This window comes from Drosophila mauritiana, chromosome 3L (genome assembly GCF_004382145.1).
Source record: "Drosophila mauritiana strain mau12 chromosome 3L, ASM438214v1, whole genome shotgun sequence".
Taxonomy (NCBI): Eukaryota; Metazoa; Arthropoda; class Insecta; order Diptera; family Drosophilidae; genus Drosophila; species Drosophila mauritiana.
The window spans coordinates 25,453,170-25,472,965 of NC_046669.1; the positions used below are offsets into that span (position 1 = coordinate 25,453,170).

At 39.7% G+C, this 19,796-nt stretch overlaps 1 protein-coding gene across 1 annotated transcript in view; it reads right to left on the reverse strand.

Annotated features, from left to right (window-relative positions):
• LOC117141917 (unconventional myosin-VIIa) overlaps window positions 1–19,796 on the reverse strand; it is a 606,161-nt gene that overhangs the window by 114,422 nt on the left and 471,943 nt on the right. The window contains exon 12 of the mRNA XM_033305646.1: window positions 9,295–9,535. Coding sequence (XP_033161537.1) covers window positions 9,295–9,535 — 241 coding nt within the window. The remainder of the gene's footprint in view (window positions 1–9,294; window positions 9,536–19,796) is intronic.

Consider the following 19,796-nt stretch of genomic DNA (forward strand, 5'->3'; position numbering starts at 1 on the left):
CATAGTGGAGAGGAATAAGAAAATTACCAATTTTTAACCTTGAAATAACTACGGAAGAATATATTGAGTTAAAAAAAATGTTTATTGTGGCTTGGTGGCTGGGGGTTGTTAACCCTCTTTTCCGCCTTAAAAAGATTAATCAAATCCCAAGTATACCATAGAGTTAAATCAAGCACACTACATGTGGCACCCAGGGCTCCTGCACAAAGTCAAGAAACTCCTCACACCACAACGGTTTCAACTTGTTAAAAGTTTCTCGAAAGAACGCGGCCGATGGATGTAAGTCATCCCTACGTTCATTGAGGCAGTCGTTTATCAAGGAAGTTTCTTTGGCCAACATTGTATTCCATTTTCACTGCAGCTATGCCCAGCCATACAGCAATTACCATATCTAATCGAAACGATTTAAGTGCAACACCTGCTAATGACACAGCAGTCCGCTACACCGGATCCTAAACGAGCAACCGAAAAAGTTCATACTGTAGACAAAAAATAAATATATTTGGAGTTTTTCGTGTACAGCAGCTATTCCAAACCAGAGGGTGGTGAGGTCGACGGTGGTTTCATTTTCCCGCAAAAGACGGCTAAGGAGATCCATGAGGTTAAGGACAAGTACAAGGACCCAGGAGTCAGAACCCCAAAAATCGATTTGCCACACTGTCTGTTGAGAGCGGCAAAGAAAGAATGGATGAATCTCAAGAACAAAAGAATTCCCCCAAAACCTCCCCCAATTATAGTTTCAGGGGTGAAGAACTAAAGCCATAAGTCCAATCAACATGATCATAGTGTTTGGGAGGCAGAGATGGAGAAAAATCTGATGAAGAGCATGGAACAGATATTGAGCACCATGTTCGGCCAGTTCAAGGAGATGAGGATGGCAATGTTCTCCTGCCAGAAGAGGAACAAGCCCGAAGTAGTAGCTGGTTTAAAAGACACATTTAAACCCGACGTTGTATTTCAAATCACTGGCTATGACGTAATAAGTGCAATGCACCCCGCAGACAGGATCAGAGGAGGAGCTTTAGTAATTGTGAGGAGTGGTATAAAATATGAGGAGCTGGAGTTTCAAATATCTGCAGTTTCGAAAGGTGGCTGAAAGAACACGTAGATCCTTAGCCGGGAATACAAGCTCCGGAGGAAATTGATGATACGGTAAAGAGTCTCACCTGGCAGCGAATATTTTGCAATACAGTTGAAGTCCCTAGAGCGGCAACACGAAAACCTCTGGTCAACAGATTTAGCTACCATGGTAAGGAGAGGAGAGGACTGAGGAGGGTCTGGCAGATCATCGGACTGATGGTCTGGCAGATCAGCAGACGCCGCAGTGACAAGATGCATACTATCGAGCATGTAAAGAACTCAACAAAATGCTTATAGATCTCAAAAGTAAATCTCAGGAAGAATATCTGGTCGATCTTGAGTCTAACAACGCTGAACATAATGCTTGGAATGCCACTGAATACCTCAAGAGGCCAGTGAAGAGGATAGCACCAGTTGAAAAAGCAAACGCTTTTGCTGAACACTTAAGAGGAAGCTAGCCCTAGACGATACAGTACTTGGATGTTGGTGATGAAATTCAACAAGAAATCATCATAAACAAATAGCCTTTTAACTATCCTGTCTAGAAAGAGACTAATGCCAATTTTAGAGGAGAAGAATATCATTACGGCCCACATGTTTGGCTTTAGAAGTGGTCATATGGTGCTGTTCAGCAGTGTCAGATAGCTGTGAGCAGGATTTTGGATGCTTTTGAAAACAAAATGGATTGTTCAGCAGTTTTCCTAGATTTTAGAGAAGCCTTCGGCAGAATGTGGCATCAAAGATTACTTTAAAAGCTGAAGCATTATCTGCCTACACCTTACTACACGGTCCTAAAAGTATATCTCGATAATATACGATTATATGTAAGATACAAACAAACAGAATCTCCTATACAGGAAGTACCTCAGGGTAGTGTGCTGGGTCCCATATTGTACTCCATGTATACTGCTGATATGACGATGACCAAGAAAAGTAACCAAACAATGTGCACAAATGCTGATGGTACAGCCGAACAGCTATATACTTACGTAGTTATTAATTTGTTAGTCGAATAAATGATCCGTCAATAACAAAGACAAAGATCAACGCTGAAACAACTTTAAATTGAAACACGAACAATTTCGGTGAACGTCTTTATTCCAGAATTGTCAGCTTAAGACTACTGTACAGAGTTTTGATCGGCTCGAAGTGAGTCACGAGAATCGGGAATGTCTAGTCAGTGTATTTGTGGGGTTTGATTTTTTCTATATGTGAACAAAAAGAACGATATGTAAGCAAAAATGTGAATTGGTTTCTTGTGTTTATGCATGTGCACGATTGTATGTACAATGCTTATGTAAGCGTAATATGTGAACCATATTATGCTACTATATATATATATATAGCGACGCAAGAACTGCAGCAGAATTTGGATAACTTGCCGTCCTGGTTACTGAGATGGAACATCGTAATATTTCTTTTTTTTTTAACTTTGCTTATATTAATTTATAGCAGATCCAAATAAGCTACCGGATCTCATTGACTTCGCAATAACAAGAAAGATTCCAAGAAATAATATTACGGCCGAGTCACTTGCAGAACTATCATCTGATTACTCTCCAGTTCTACTTACTCTCTGGCACCGACCACATATAACTGAGCGGCCCTACAGGCTGACAGGCAACAGGACCAACTGGGTACGCAAGGTACGCGAAATATGTTTGTACTCACATGGAACCAACTCAAACAGTATCCACCGACGAGGATGTTGATCGCCTGGTCAAATCGATAGAGGAAACACTTGTTGCTGCAGCCAAGGCCTCTACACCTCCAGACACACACACAAAATGACAAATCATAGCAAGAGAAATCGTGAAATCGAACAGCTAGTACTTGAAAAACGAAGACTAAGAAGAGAATGGCAGAATCATAGATCCCCAACGGCTAAAGAACATCTAAAAATAGCAACACGTAAACTAACCAGGGCACTTAAGCTTGAGGAAGCCAACGCCCAGCATCTATATATCAAACAACTATCGCCCACCAGCAAAAGGAACCCTTTGTGGAAAGCACACAAAAGCATACAGCCACCGGCAGAAACAGTCGTTCCACTGCAGTGCACTGCGAGGTCCCTCTGGAAGCTGGATACGCAGCGACGAAGATAGAGCTAATGCGTTCGCCGATCACCTTCAGAAAGTATTCCAACCAAATCCTGCTAGCAACTCATTTGTCCTCCCTGTAGTAACTAAAAGCTTGCCCACTATAAATCCAGTAACATTCAGCCAAAGTGAGATAGCATCTATCATAAAAGATCTTAATCCCAAAAAATCACCTGGACATGACTTGGTGGCACCAAAAATGATCATAGAACTCCCACCGTGTGCGGTTCTGACCTTATGCCATCTCTTCAACGCTATTACGAAACTTGGATACTATCCCCAAAGGTGGAAAAGGCGGTTATAGTAATGATTCCCAAGCCAGGCAAAGACAAAACGCAACCCTCATCCTATAGACCAATCAGTCTCCTAACGTGTCTTTCGAAACTGTTTGAAAAGGCATTTTTAAAACAACTAACTCCCTACTTAAGAAGGCGAAATACAATACCATCGCATCAGTTTGGCTTTCGCAAAAATCACGGAACGATCGAACAGGTCAATCGCATCACAAACGAAATTCGTACCGCTTTTGAGCACCGGGAATACTGTTCAGCTATATTCTTAGATGTTGCACAAGCATTTGACCGAGTCTGGCTGGAAGGACTAATGTACAAGATAACAAAACTGCTTCACCAGAACACGCACAAAGTGTTCGAATCTTATCTCTTCAAAAGAGTGTTCTCAACCAGGTGTAACAGTTCGACTTCACACGACTGCGTTATCAATGCTGGAGTCCCCCAAGGTAGTGTACTGGGCCCCGTTCTTTACACCCTATTCACAGCAGACATGCCTACAAACTATCAGCTCACAACCTCTACGTTTGCTGACGATACCGCAATACTTAGCCGATCTAGATGCCCAGCAAGGGCATCAGAGCAACTTGCCTGCCATCTTAAAATAGTGGAAAGATGGTTTGCGGACTGGCGCATTAAGATAAACGAGACCAAAAGCAGACATGTAACCTTCACACTGAACAGACAAACCTGCCCACCCATTACCCTGAACAATACATTTATCCCACAAGCAGACGTTGTAACATATCTCGGCGTTCACCTAGATAGACGCCTCACCTGGCGGCGACATATAGAATCTAAAAGGACTCATATGAAGCTTAAAGCAGCCAATCTTCACTGGCTTATTAATTACAACTCTCCCCTTAGTCTGGAATACAAAGTACTCCTCTACAATACCGTGCTGAAACCCATCTGGACATACGGCTGTGAACTATGGGGAAACGCTTCAAAAACCAACATTGAAATCATACAGCGAGCTCAGTCCACGATTCTGCGAACTATCACTGGGGCACCATGGTACCTACGCAGCGAAAGCATCCATAGAGACCTCCACATAAACCTTGTCAATGAGGAAATTCAGATGAAAAAAAGTAAACATCAAGCAAAGCTCGCCGCACACGAAAATCCTCTCGCGAAGTCGCTTACGCGAGTCTACAGTCAGAGCCGACTGAAGCGCAAAGATTCTCCAGCCCAGCAAAGAAATCCTAGGGCCGTCTCTAACTAATACAATTACTTCACATTGTAATTAATATAAGTTATATAATAAGATTTGAATAATTATTGTTAGTCTCACAAAAAGAGAAGATCCAATAAATAACGCAATAAGTTTAAAAAAAAAAAAATAAAAAGACTCATTAGTGATCGCCGATGCAGCATTTCGAATGTTAATTGATACTATGTCTCAGCCAGTCAAATTTGTTGCGATAAACTGCCCTCTGAGGCTCATATGGAACTGGGACAAATTCAAATGCGTTCTGGAGCAACAAGGTTCCAAACTCCTCGTCGGGGGCGACTGGAAAGCATCACACTAGCTATGAGAACTGAGAGATGCAACCGAAGAGGGCGTGCGCTAATATATAAGCTCCCTAGCAATTGGAGGTCCCGCAAGATTCCCGTTTGGAAATATATATATATATAGCGTATATCGATTTTGCGGTCACCAGGGGCATACTGGAGATACATGTTGAGATACGGTTGGCTGTTGAGCTCAGCTCCGACCATCTACCGCTTATAATCACCCTGGATGCAACAGCTACAGATTATCTCTTGAGTCTGGTGTGAGGAAAGCTTGCTATGATATTTTTCCATAGGTTCTGTGATTGCATTGATGACTGGTGGAATATTTAAGTCTCTTTGAATGTTTTCGTTCCGAGCGTACCCCGGTGCCCCACGGATGGTTCTTTGATTGTGCTGATGTATAATGTCAATATTGCTGTTGCTAGCGTTGCCCCACAGCTGTGCGCCATAGGTCCAGATGGGTTTCAATACAGAATTATAGAGTAAGACCTTGTGATCCAGGCTGAGGGGAGAGCCAGCGTTGATGAGCCAGTGTAAGTTGTTGGTTTTGAGTTTAAATGCGTTTTTTAGCTTCAATGTGCCTGCGCCATGTGAGTCTTCTGTCAAGGTGTATTCCTAGGTACGTTATCTCATCTGCTTTCGGGAGTGGTATGTTGTTCAACAAAAGTGGTGTCTGTTTATCTTGTCTGTTTAGCGTAAATGTTACGTGCTTGTACTTTTATTCGCCATTCAGAGAGCCTCTTCTCAATGCCTATGAGGTGCAATGCCAGCTGTGTTGTAGTTTAGGTTGGGGACCTTGAACGGCTAAGGATAGCTGTATCGTCGGTAAACGTGGACACTGTTAGGCGACTGTTTGTAGGAATGTCAGCAGTATAGATGAGGTATAAAGTAGGCCCAAGAACGCTGCCTTGCGGGACTCCAGCCTTAATTTCGTGGTCAGTGGAAGTGGCAGTGTTTTAATGCACTGCAAACTTACTGTCACATAGGTATGACTTTAGAAGTTTGTGTTTGCTTTCGGGTAAAGTTGTTTTAACTTTAAACATTAGGCCGTCTAGCCAGACTCTGTGGAATGCTTGGGATACGTCTAGAAATACGGCTGTACAGTATTCTCGATTTTCAAAATTTTTGTTTTTTTTTTCGCACGGTTCCCACGGGTACACCTTCCGCCCAACCGAGGGGCGCTGCCGTGTATCGTATATATCGTGTAGAACAGAAATGAGGAAATGAATATAATGTAAAATAACTAAAATAAAAATTAGTGTTAGTATGATCGAATTATGTACTAAACATTGATTGCTTTAAAAGCGGCAGATATTAAAGATTACAGATAATAAGATGAAGTCTATTATAGTCAGAACATAATACTCTGTAAGGGTTAAGCAACTCATAGATCTAACTTCATACAATGAAACAATACAATACAATACAATGAAACTACAATGTAGTTTCTAGTGAATCTACTTGGAACCGAGAAGTTAAACCGACTAATGAAGTCGGGACTCTCAACATCACCACGAATAAGCTTACATATAAAGACTGTTCCAAGCATAGTTCTACGGTTAGCTAGGGACGGTAAATTAATTAAAAGTAGTCTACTGGAATAAGGAGGTAATATACGGTTTGCATCCCAATTTAGGCGCCGCAAGGCGAAAAGTAAGAAGTTTTTTTGGATCGATTCAATGCGGTCCGTGTGGACCTGTCCAGCTGTCTATATCATTTTCAGTGTTGAGTTTTGGGTTTAGCTCAATGTGTGAACTTATATATTTGTTATACCTGAGCCAGTTCGTTTTGTGCGATGTCAGTCTGTAAGGTGGTTTTATGATTACGTCTGCGTACCGGCTGAGATGAATTAGTACAGGCGAGATGAATTAGTACAGATGACAGATCTGGCAGACATTCAGCTCTAACCAAACTGCGATAAATATTTTTCGTGACTGCGAAGTCAATCAAGTCAGGCAGCTTATTGAGGTCAGATGACACAGGGTAAAAATGATCAAGTTTATTAGTGGCTTCAACAAAAGTCTGTTTTCCTTTTGTTGTGTTTCCAATTTTGTGTGTTCTAAATGTGAGGTTTGGGAGTTTTGGGCTGGAGGAGTCATGCCTGATTTTAAAACGTCTGCCAAACTTATATTGTTAGTGCTTGGTGTAGGCCAGAGAGCGATACTTGTTGGTTTCGAAAAAAGTACTTCTGGAGTTGTTTTCGATGGTGTACGCATAGCTGTTCCTTGGTGTATCCGTGCCGTCTTCATTCTTTTGTGGAGACGGGTTTTCAGCTCTTTGTAGATTGGACAGCCTCTGTAGTTTGCTGTGTAAATACCCCCACAGTTACCGCACTTTTTCGCGCTTGCATTTTCTTTATTAGCTTGGCAGTGTGTGGAGACGTGAAGATCTCCACAGACTACACACACTGGGCGAAGTGTGCAATACGATCTCGTATGGCCGTATTCTGGGCAGTTCATATATTGTACAGGAGCGTTACGTTTATGCGGCTCTTCTACTGTAATCCTAAGTTGCTGGAGGAACTGGAGTTTATAAATTGGATGAACCTCGTTTTCTTTAGATGCTTGTTTTCTGGTTCAAGCTCAATATTAAAGAGTGGTTGCGGCTGCCTTTTTCTGTTATTGATATTGTCTACGCTTTTGGTCCAAAATCCCTTTTCCTTTAGCGCTTCAGCTATCTCTTCGGGACTTACATCAGGCTCTTTCTCGCGGATTTAAATTGGGGGAGGCTTTATTTTCTCTGGTTCGTTATCGGCGGATTTCAGTGGCACGTCCTCGTTGGTATCTTCCAGCTAAGCGAATCTGTTGGTGTTTGCGGGCGCTTCATTGTTGATCAAGGTGGTATTGTCGCGTATATTTTTCGGCTTGTTTTCTGTATCGGAATTTTTAGGGCTAAACTTCCGCTTTATTGTAATGTAGCGGTCCATTCCAAATCGACACACACACCTTTCACTCTAAGAGTGATACCACAGTCATACCACAGTCATACCAGTCATACCACAGAACCCAACAGGGCAACAGGGCTCACCCTTGACAATAAACTAAGATGGAAAGAACACATTACGGGGTAGGTCAAGCTTATAAATCAAAATACTAAGCAAATGTACTGGTTGCCTAAAAGAAGAAGTAAACTTTCCATCAAAACAAGCTTCATACACAAACATCAAAAGGTGTGAAAGATCCGGGAGATAAGGCAGATAATACATGCGCCTGTGCGGAATACCACTATCAAAAAAAATTTTTACCTGCCATCAGTGGTAGAAAAAATAGCAAAATCCAGCATGAGACACCTGAACAAGATAAACGAACATTTCAACCCACTATGCTGTCTTAATGCTAGAATCCAAAAACCAAAGTCGACGGATTAAGTGATGGTACCTTCTTGACTTACCATTCAGAGTTCGATAAAAATTCAATAACCAACATCCCCACTTTATCATAATACATCATCCCTAGATCAGTACACTATTAGGAGGGACAATCTGCCCAGTTAGCCCAGCGACCTGTTTTTATGGTCATTCCTTCCACTCTGCATTTAACAATCAATATTAATGATTGTTCGACTGTAGGGGAAATTAACAAATTTTATTTACTTATTAGCAGCGGAATTTGTTCTGCATTGACTTCGTATCTGTGGCACCCATAGCATATATAACTAATCAACAATTTCCGAAGAGATGGTACAGTACGGTTGCACTAAGGTTCCAGCGTGCTGCGCGGTGCACTCTAGCAAGGGTTCAGCATTTGATACATTCCTTTCCTAACTCCTGGTAATTTACTGATTTCGTTTTTGGTCTTGTCAGTTTATATCGGTTCCTCTAACATTATTCGCCACGCCTACTCTAAAGCTCAAATTTTTCTGTTAGCCTTGTAAATTTTTGTTGACTTGCAAAAAACTGTTTGGTCCAAAACTGTCACACCACACTTTTGAACAATTTGTTATTTTTCTTTCATTTTAGTATTTCTTTTCCCAATTTCTACCGATATTCCAAAAAATAAATATTATTTTAACTAATAATGAAGAACAAATTGTTGTTCTGTGTTTCTCTAGTAAGTTTCTCTAGTATGTTAAATGTCTAATCTTGTCTCGACTTTATAATTCTAAGTTGTACCCGATATATCATACAGTACAGATATATTAAAGGGTAAAGAGCTATATACAGAATTGTCATTTATAACCTGTTGGTGTTACCTATTCCAACACAAATTTTTGTGCAGTTTTCTTTCCAATATTATTTCAATATTTTCTTTTAAAAACAGTGTATTATTATAAGCATTGGTCGTTTATAAATCTTTAACTTTACTTACTTCGTCAAGATTTTTAACCAAGTTGTCCCAGTTGTCATTTATTTCTTTAATAAGTGCATTATCAAATGATCCCTTTGATTCGCATAAAAAAGCAAACATATTGTCTAGGTTAACGGTGTCCTGTTGAACTGAAGCTCTCGCAGTATTGCTTTCAAAATCATTCTTATCGGAATGTGGCTTAGGTGAGGCGCGAATGTTATCTGAAATATGAGCCAGCACACTTAGTTCTTCTTGTATTAATCTGAAATATTAAACAGAAAAAATCTATTATCTTAGTGTATATCTTGAAGTTTTATAAAACCCCATACATCTTTCTACTCCTTTAAGTTCAGGAGAGAATAGACTAAACTTTCTTTTATATTGTTGATACTGGACATTTTAAAGTCAGTTTTGGTCTTATTATTTACTAGTTGGGAATTTATTTTGTAACAGCAGAAATGCGTCTGCTCCGTTTAAACGATTTATGTGAAAGTCACTTACAAATTTTTAGGTATTCAGGCTAAGCCGCATGGCGAGATGTCGATTACGACGGCAGCGGAACGGCGTAATAATGTTAAACTTATATGTAATATGAATATAGTTAAAACGCAATGAAAGGAGAGTATATTGAAGGCGCGTACAAGTTAACAAAGTAGTTTTTGAGTTATTTAGACTTTATTATGATTACTTTGGATCTGATTATGATTGTCTTAAAAACTAACTTAAGCTTACATTTAGAAGGGTCACGGCAGAACGCTGACGATGCGCCTCTTGCCGTGCTGCGGCGGCCACTTGGCGTACGGATCTGCTGAACGTGCGCCTCGTGACCTTCTTTGCCGGCTGCCATTTGTGCGGATCAAGTTACTAGGCCGTTGGGTGTTGCAACTTTGTTGCACGAGCATCCGGCTTACCCGATTTAACTTAGCTTGTGTTAACTCCTCCCTCAACTAAGTGAAGAGCGTACTCGGTTTTCCTAGCGTTTGCTTGTAGGTTCATTTCCTCTAAAGACACCATAGTTGTTGGTGTAGCGTCGTCAAAGTTCACCGGGTAGGTTCCGGAGATAGAATACGATGAGCTCGACTAGCCTGAGATGTTTACAGTAGCATCGTTGATGATGATGGCGCCTACGTATATTATCAAACGGATTATCAAATCAAATACAACATTCGGAGCTGTCCCCAGGAATTTTATACTACATGCGTTTCTATTGTGGACCTTAGGTGTCGTAATTAGTGTTTTGATGTGTCCAAGGTCAGTGAGCAGTACTTTACGTATGTTGTCCTGTTTAAATAAGTGTGTCAATATTACTGTTGCAGCTGTAAGGATCGGCATTAAAAACGCTACGAGTATTAATGTTAGTCTAAGATAAATGAAGAAGTCAAAATTTTAATTTCAATTCTATGCGTATTTCCTAGTATCAGTAATATCTTATTTTTGTATATTGTTCTTTTGCTTTCACTACGCTATTAACGCAAAGTGGGGTCTGCGTTTCTTTGAATTAAGCCAAATCCTATTACTCATATTTTTACCGTTTTTTTTTCCTGTTCGATTTTTCTGACTTTTCTTTTACTAGTCTATACGTTATCTGCAGCCCTTTTTCCAAATTACTGTATTGTTACGAATGAATTGTTTTACTATATTTGATTGTTGTAAGCAGAATCAGATTAACAGTGCCGCTTATTTGTTTGTGAAGTTTCATACAACTAGCATTTTCTGCTATTGTGTTGTGAAAACTTTCGACTTGACCGTTTGAAGACCGTTTGTAGATTTTACCGTCCCAGAACTTAGAGACCTTTCATTGTCGCAATAAATACACTATTATATACACACTATTAGATATACAACATTAACACTTATTATTGCGAAAAATATTTATAAGTGTCAAGATTGGGTTTTCGATGTCTACGATTGCACTTGAGAAAATTGGCTGAGTCACAGCAAACTTTGAGAATTTTTTATTTGATGTGTAGAAAATACACCAATGGGTAGACGAGGTGGTTAGGAGCATCGTGAACTTCGAACATAGCTGCAACTTCTTCCGAGACCATGAAGCAATTGCGTACTAGCATTGATAGCTCCTTTATCTATCGAGGTAACGTCAGCGATAATTCGGTTCAAAAACGTTTTTATCAGAAAACAAAAACGGAGAATGAAACGCAGACGAGTACAACGACCAAAACGGGGATTAAGTTCTACAACTGCCAGGGGTTAGAACATATATCGAATCAGTGCCCAATGCCCCAAAAACGCCACAGATGTAGGACATGCAATAAAGTTAATCCGAACAACGAAAACTGCAGTAAACCGAAAGTGTCAAATGGGAGCAGTAAATTACGACGATTGTGTTTCGAAAACGAACCATCAATACCAGACAAGTCTTACAATGCCTTTCTAGACACAGGTAGTCAATCCAGCCTTGTCTCCAAATCACTTGCAGATCGGATAGACGCTGAACGTTGTTTTTGTACTATGACCAAAAAGGATATCTCGGAGGAAAACGCACGTTATACGAAGCTATTACACTTGATTTGGCGATCGACGGAATAGTACTCACAAAGCAAATATATATAGCGAATTCCTATTGGGCGAAGATGTCATCGTTTAACCGGACATCCTGTTTAAAGTGGACAACGGACAAGCAAAATTCTAAAGGAAAAACGCAATTGAAAGCCTTTGCTCACTGACGACAAATTACTAAAGCTTTTGTCAAATTTGAGGTGCGATAATGAGAAGAGTGTAATACAGCAGCTGCAAAATTCTTATTCATATGTATTAGCTGTTGAATATAGCGTCGAAATTGAAGGCAACCAACTTGTTTTGCAATCACCGAGCCAAAACGTGAAACGTTAAACAGAATAATCGAAGAATTGCTGCGCCATGATATTATTCAAAAAACCAACATCCGAGTATGCCAGTCCTGTAGTCCTGACAAAAAAAGAATACTTCTCTGTGCCTATTATCGAAGAACGGCTTACAGAGGCGATAACAATTCGATATTTCACTTCGCTCGATTTAAACAGCGGGTACTATCAAATTGAAATCGCTCCAGAAAGCAAAAGATTCTCCACATTTATCACCACTGGCGGTTTCTTTGAATTCAAGAAAATTACATGCGGGCCAAGGTATAAGTTAAAGCAATTAATGAGTAAACTTAAGTCGGTATAAGTCACCCTAGAATATATATCATATATATATTTTTTTTGTTTCGCACGGGTCCCACGGTACCACACCTCCCGCTCAACCGACCGAGGGGCGCTGCCATGTATCGTACGGCTCGATTCGCGAGAGGATAGACGCGATATAGAAAAGAGAACAGAAACGACGAAATGAAAATAATGTAAAGTAACTCTAATAAATATTAGTGTTAGTAGGATCTAATTATGTAAAAAAAAATTAAAATTGATTGCTTTAAGAGCGGCAGAAGGTCAAAATTACACATAATAGGATAAAGTCTATTATAGTCAGAACATAATACTCTTTAAGGGTCATGCAACTCATAGTTAGATCTACAATGATTTAAGATAAGGGTTATGTAGTTTCTAGTGAATCTACTTGGAACCGAGAAGTTAAACCGACTAATGAAGTCGGGACTCTCAACATCACCACGAATAAGCTTACATATAAAGACTGTTCCAAGCGTAGTTCTACGGTTAGCTAGGGAAGGTAAATTAAATAAAAGTAGTCTACTGGAATAAGGAGGTTATATACGGTTTTAATCCCAATTTAGGCGCCGCAAGGCAAAAAGTAAGAAGTTTTTTTGATCGGATTCAATGCGGTCCGAGTGGAATACGTATTGTTGTCTCCAAACAGGTGATCCATACTCAAGAACCGGACGGACTAACGAAATAAATAAGGTTTTGGTCATCACCTTTTTATAAAACCAAGCACAGCCTGGCCTGATTGGCAATAGTCGAAATATGGTCAGAAAATTGTAGTTTAGGGTCCAGAAGAACAACAAGATCATCAACCCGTGTTATTCTGTCCAGAGAGCACCCACTTAGAGTGTATGTCGTGCGTATTGGGTTGACACGACAAAAGGTCATAACTTTACACTTGGAGCCATTTAAGTTTAATATGTTATCACGGCACCATATTTGAAAGCTGTCTAGATCGGATTGTAAGTCAAAATGACGCGAAACGTCATTGTGCTGAAGGCATAATTTAACATCGTCTGAGTACATAAGTACACGCGAATGTTTTATTATTAGGGGGAGGTCGTTAATAAATAAGGTTAAAAGAAGCGGACCAAAGTGGCTCGCTTGTGGGACACCGGGTGTGATTCGGAAAATGCAAGATGGAGCATTTTTAAAGAGGACTTTTTGCGTCCTGCCATTCAGATAGCTTGAAATCAAATTTAGAAGATCAACAGGGAAACCTAAGAGATCAAGTTTCCTTACTAGAAGGTAATGATTAACAGAGTCAAATGCTTTACTAAAGTCAGTGTAGATAACATCTGTATTACGAAAAAAGTTAGCTCCAAGAGGTTAGTGGTTGTAGATCTGCGTTTCATAAAACCGTGCTGACACGGTGATATGATTGATCTACAAAGGTGCTGCAAATGAGGAGTGATAACATTTTCGAAAAGTTTTGGGATAGCCGACAATTTAGAAATTCCTCTGTAATTGCTTGCATCCAGTTTGCTACCTTTTTGGTGAAGAGGAATCACAAAGGACTCCTTCCATATATGAGGAAATTGTGAAGATTCCAGAGATAAGGTAAACAGTTTCAGTAGAGGCTTGCACAAGGCTTCCGCACAGAATCTGAGCACACAGCCAGGGATTCCATCGGGACCTGCCGAATAGACATGTTTAACACGCTGAAGATCGTTTAGCAGTGAGCTTTCGTTTATAGTGGGGTAGAATATTAGATTCGACTTAGATACCGCGTAAGAGTATGGCTGTTCGGAATGAGGTAAAGTTGAATATGTTGTTTGAAAAAACTTGGCGAATAGATCGGCTATTGCCTAATCCGATGTAACCGTAGTGTTTTCAAAAAATAGCGAGGAAGGACAAGAACTTGTTTTTCGCTTAGTGCTAACGAAATTATAAAACTGTTTCGGATCCTGTGAGAACTGGAACTTACAACGGTTCAAATAATTTCTGTAGCACTGAGCATTAAGCACCGAGCGCTTACATATTTAGAAAGGACGGACTGAAAACCGGTATTTTTAAATTTTGTATAAAGTCTGGACCTTACATTTCTTAGGTGTGTCAACTCTTTATTAAACCAAGGAGTCAAAAAATGATTTAATTGTGGTATAAAACATTTTAATTGCATCCGTCATTATGTTGCGGAAGTAAAGATCGGACCAATTAAAGCCAGCAATAAAATTGTTTAGCCTCCGAAAATTTGCTTGCGAAAATAGTGAATTCGCTTTGTTGATTTCACTGAATTTACTTTTAATACCGTACCTATGTCGATTGCCACCTCGATATTAGGATGATATGGATCTTCAGGTTGAGTAAGAGGTGCTACCCTGGACAGAAACATACTTTCAGGACTTGTTACAATACATAGATTCAAGAGGGTTTCGAATATAATTAACTTACGACAACGATAAATCGAGAATCGATAAATCGATAAATTCATGTTGTGCTAAAGGGAGAAGGATATTCGAGTCTTTTTCTGGGGACCACGTTGTGCCAGGTATATGAAAATCAACTAGACCTACCAATTGGTCTCTGTCGGACAGTTTATTTAAGATGGATTGGATAGCGAACAGATGATTCTGATATTCTGAGAATACAGAAGATGGTGGAATTTTCGAGCAACTAATATTAACTGATCTGTCGGAAAATGACAGCTGTACGCATAAGAATTCAGAGTTACGGGAATCGTCCAAAAGTAACTCCTCCGACGCGAGGGTAGATCTAACCGCAATTAAGACTCCACCTCCCCGTCTGGAGGGACGGTCATATCTATGCATAGTGTGCATACATACCTGGGAAGACTTCGGAGTTAAGTATTTTCGGCTTTAACCAAGTCTCTGTGAACACTATTATATGGGATGCGAAAAAAAAGGGTATCACAATACAATTTGGTTAGTTTGCTACGCAAGGCTATAGCATTTTTATAGGAAATAGTAGGATTAGATGTTAGTTTTTCGAAGAAGAGGAAGAAGGTGAAGATTCGGATGTTGCAGTGGTCTGGCCACGTGAGGGAAGTTTTCCCTATTTTTGATCTTAGCTTCGAATTCTTTTACCACCATACTATCCGGCCAAAAATCACCCGAACATATGGTCGAAAAAATCTCGTTTCGGACAGTTATCTTGAAAGATGATATGTCCCGCCATACATACGGCTACCGCCCAGAGGGTAGCCGTAAAGCCGGGAACAGCACAGTGCGATACACCTTTACACATAGTAAAGCGAATTCCAGATTTTACTGGTACTCAGAATGAATACGTGGCATGGAGGCAATCGGCCACTGATTCTTTTGAATTGTTTAAAAATTATCCGGGCACTAGCGGTCATTTCCAGGCCGTTACAATTATTAGAAACAAAATTAAAGGACCAGCGCGTGCGCTGCTAGTTTCGCTCAGCACAGTGCTTAATTTTAAAACCATTTTGGCTACATTAGACTGCTCATATACAGATAAAACATCCTTGCGCCTATTACGACAGGGACTTGAATCGGTCCGTCAAGGCGACCAAACCCTAATGCATGTACTATGTACTATGTACAATGTACTATGATGAGGTCGAACGAAAATTAACCCTCGTTACAAACAAAATTGTCATGACATATGATGATGAAAGAGCCACCTTGCTTAATACAGAGGCTAGGGCTGATGCCCTTAACGTCACTAACCTTAGCTAGTGTATGTGCTAGAATATTTCACAAGAATAGTAATTTCATCATTTTGGGAAATCATTGGTATTTCATCATATTGCATTATTGCATACTGCGTTGCTATTGGTCGGCTGTATTTTTGTAGCTTTAGCGTGTGGTCGCTGTCGCCGAGTGTGGTTCGAAGGTTAGCACGGAGAAGAAGTGAGTGACACAAATTAATTGTGTGTAGACCTTCGGTGCCTTCGAAACTCGCTGCGTGAAATGGAAAGTAATAATTGTGCTCCGACATCAGAAGTGGGATCACCACACATACAAAACAATTCGGTACAAAGTTTACGCGCGATAGTCGAAAGGAAATAAAGAAAATAAAGTGATAGCTGAATTATTAAAAGCGTCGGTGCCTGGCGCACGTGCTGTTTCCGCGACTCTACCGACATTCAACCCCGAAGCTGCTGACGTCGACGCAGCTGCATAGTGCAAAACGGTTAATATGATTCTGTGTGAACATCCTGAAGAAGGCGCATCTTTGGTGATAATGCTCAGCAAATCACTTCTCGGCAGTGCATCGCAGTGGCTTTCGCAAATTTGTTTTCCTGGAATGAGCTGGCTGCAGTTCAAGGAATTGTTCTTGGAACGCTATGAAGGCAACGAGACAACGGCTGCAGTGTTGCTGAACATGCTGAATGGACGCCCAAATCAACATGAATGCCTTTCGGTGTACTCCAGCCGTTTGGTTACAACTTTACTGACCAAGTGGAAGGAAATGACGCACGAAGAGATTGCGGTATCATTGGTCTTGGCACATACATCGCAAATCGACCCCAGACTTCAGCATTTGGTTTTCACAACGATCGTGAAGACACGAGCGGAGCTACAACAACAACTCAACTCGTCAGAAATGCCCAGTTCGCTGGAATAGAGCAAGGTCCCGAAAAGAAGAGGCACAAAATGCAAACATTTGTGGTAAACTCGGACACAAGGCAATGGAGTGCCGAAAGATAAGAGTAGAAGAAAGGAACGAGAGAAACGAGACGAGACCAGGCGATAGCAGCGGCAGATAAGTATCCCTTGCCGTTTATATCAGACCAGATTGATCGCTTACGTGGCGGGAAATATTTTTCCAGTTTGGATATGGCCAGTGGTTTTTATCAGGTGCCAACCCCGATTCTGTTGAGAGAACAGCTTCTGTGACCCCTGAAGGTCAATATGACTTTTAGGCAATGCGTGCCATAGTCCGAGCCCTGGGGCTGGATGATGTGTTGATTGTCTCGGATTCTGAAGATGAAGCGTTCGAAAGATTGGAGAAAGTGCTAAGCGTGTTATCAATGTCAGGGTTTTCTTTCAATGTAAAAAAATGTCAATTTCTGCGAAAGGAAATAGAACACTTGGGTTTCGTTGTAAAGGAGGGTGAACTGAAGCCAAATCCACGAAAAATTCAGGCATTATCTCAACTTCCAGAACCAGGTTCAATCACACAGATACGACAGTTTATTGGCTCATCATCCTACTTCAGGCAGTTCGTCCCTAGATTTTTGGAAGTGATGAAACCATTGTACCAATTAACTTCGAGATTAAATGATTTCAAATGGGAAAAACAACATGAGGAAATTCGTCAAAGAATCATTAAAGTCCTGATCAGTGATCCACTATTAATAATTTTTGACCCCAAATTTCCGATTGAATTGCATACGGATGCGATCGAGTTACAATCCCGTGGCCGAGGGAGGAAAGCTTCCAAAAAAAACGACTGAGTAGTTTGAGGTGTGAAATGAGAATGAATGATGAATTCTTTATTACAAATATGTATAGATATGTATGTTTCTCCTAAATATCTTCGTCAGAGTTCGTATTGGCGATCTTCGTTGAATTTTCGCTCGGCTCTCAGTTGCAGTACTGGGTAGACCTAGAGAGGGGGTATGTTAAAGGACGTAATGGGAAATGGCCGGATCGGAGCAAGGTGATTAGGCGGCGTGTTGTTGGTATTATGGAATGGTGCTATTTGCAGGGGTGCTATTTTATATGTTTAATAAAAGAAGAGCTTAGCTTCTGCTCTGTTCGAGGTTCTTTATTTGAATAATCAAAGTGTGCTGAAGTTGGGTTCAGCTAACCCGCACATACATTGCTTATATCTATGTATTCTTACTTATATTTATACATATACATATGTATGCAGAAGGCATTGACCACTTGAGCTGCAAAGTGCATGCTCAGCATTCCCACGCTCCGCGATCGGCTTATGTATAAGCGTTAGATCGTATTACTGGGGCGCTGGAGTGCTTACGTAGTTTTTGGTGGTCTTTTTGTATATCTGTATATTTATATTTATTATGACAAAGTGTCGCAATGTATTGACGCTAAGTTATACCCAATCATTTATTGTATTTTTAGGGTAGATTAGTCCAATATGCTACACCTCCCTTTTTAAAGAAATGACGTAATATATGTAGTCATTTAGTTATCAATATTAATATTGTGTTTAGAAAGGAAAAATTTTTTTTTTTTTAAATGATATTGATTTTTCTTATTAATTATTAGCAATGTTTTGTCTCAAAGCATTTTTGTATAATGTCAGAATAATACAAAAAATGTATGTTGAATTACGATATTTTTGGATTTATGTTTAACTTTCTTAGAAGGAAAAATAATTAAATTTTTTTTCTTTTTTTTTTTTATTTATTTTTTTTTTGTTTTGAGGTTGATCAGACCTTTTCTTAAGTGAAATGAAACGTTTCATTGATTATATATTTTTAGTTTTTTAGTCTTTTGTTTTGTATCTCTAATTACTATGTTATCTCTGTCTTCTATGGTTTCTACAGTATAAGGGCCTAGATATACTGGATCTAACTTATGACCCGGTTCGTTCCTTAGTATAACTTTATCTCCTATTTTTAATTGAAAATCTGAAGTTTTCTTATCATAAAGTTGTTTTCTATAAGACTTAGCTTTTTCTAACAAAAGTCTAGCTCTTTTATATGCTATTTCTAATCTAAATTTTATTTCCTTTGAGTAATCTTCTATATTATACAGTGGTTCTATTCTATCTGTTTTATTAAAATTTGCGAACTGCCTTGGCAGTAGCTTTTGCGACAGTATTTGCGCTCTTATTCGCAACAGGTATGGTTACTAGATACTTCGTCAAATCACATATTAGTGTGGCGATGTATTCGTTGCCATATTCTGATTTCGGTAGTGGACCAACTGTGTCCACTATCACTATATCAAAAGCATTTATTGGGGTTTCTGTGTGAGTCATTGGGGTCTTTGTATGTGTCGTTGTTTTTGACATTTGGCATTTATGACATCTACGTATGTACTCTTTTATATGACGAGTCATATTTTTCCAATAATAGTGTCTTTTTATTTTCGCTAGCGTTCTTGTAATGCCTGTATGACCTCCTTGAATTGGATCGTCATGATATGTAGACAGTATCGATTGTATCTCTTTTTCAGTTTTTATAATGGTCACCGGCTGGAGTAGCGCTACTCTTAATGATTTCAATTTTATATTGCCCATATTTTTGAAATTATCTATTGAAATGGTTTCAAAGATTTTTTCACTCGGTGCCAATTTGAGTTGGCTGATTTTTAGTATACCGGCTTGCATTTCAAGCCTTTGGAAGAACTGACCTAAATCAAAAATTCCATTGGTATATAAATCGTCAACATCAATTCTTGCAATAACTTTATTTCCTTGTTTTAGTAAACAAATAGATTCAGTTATTCGCAAGGT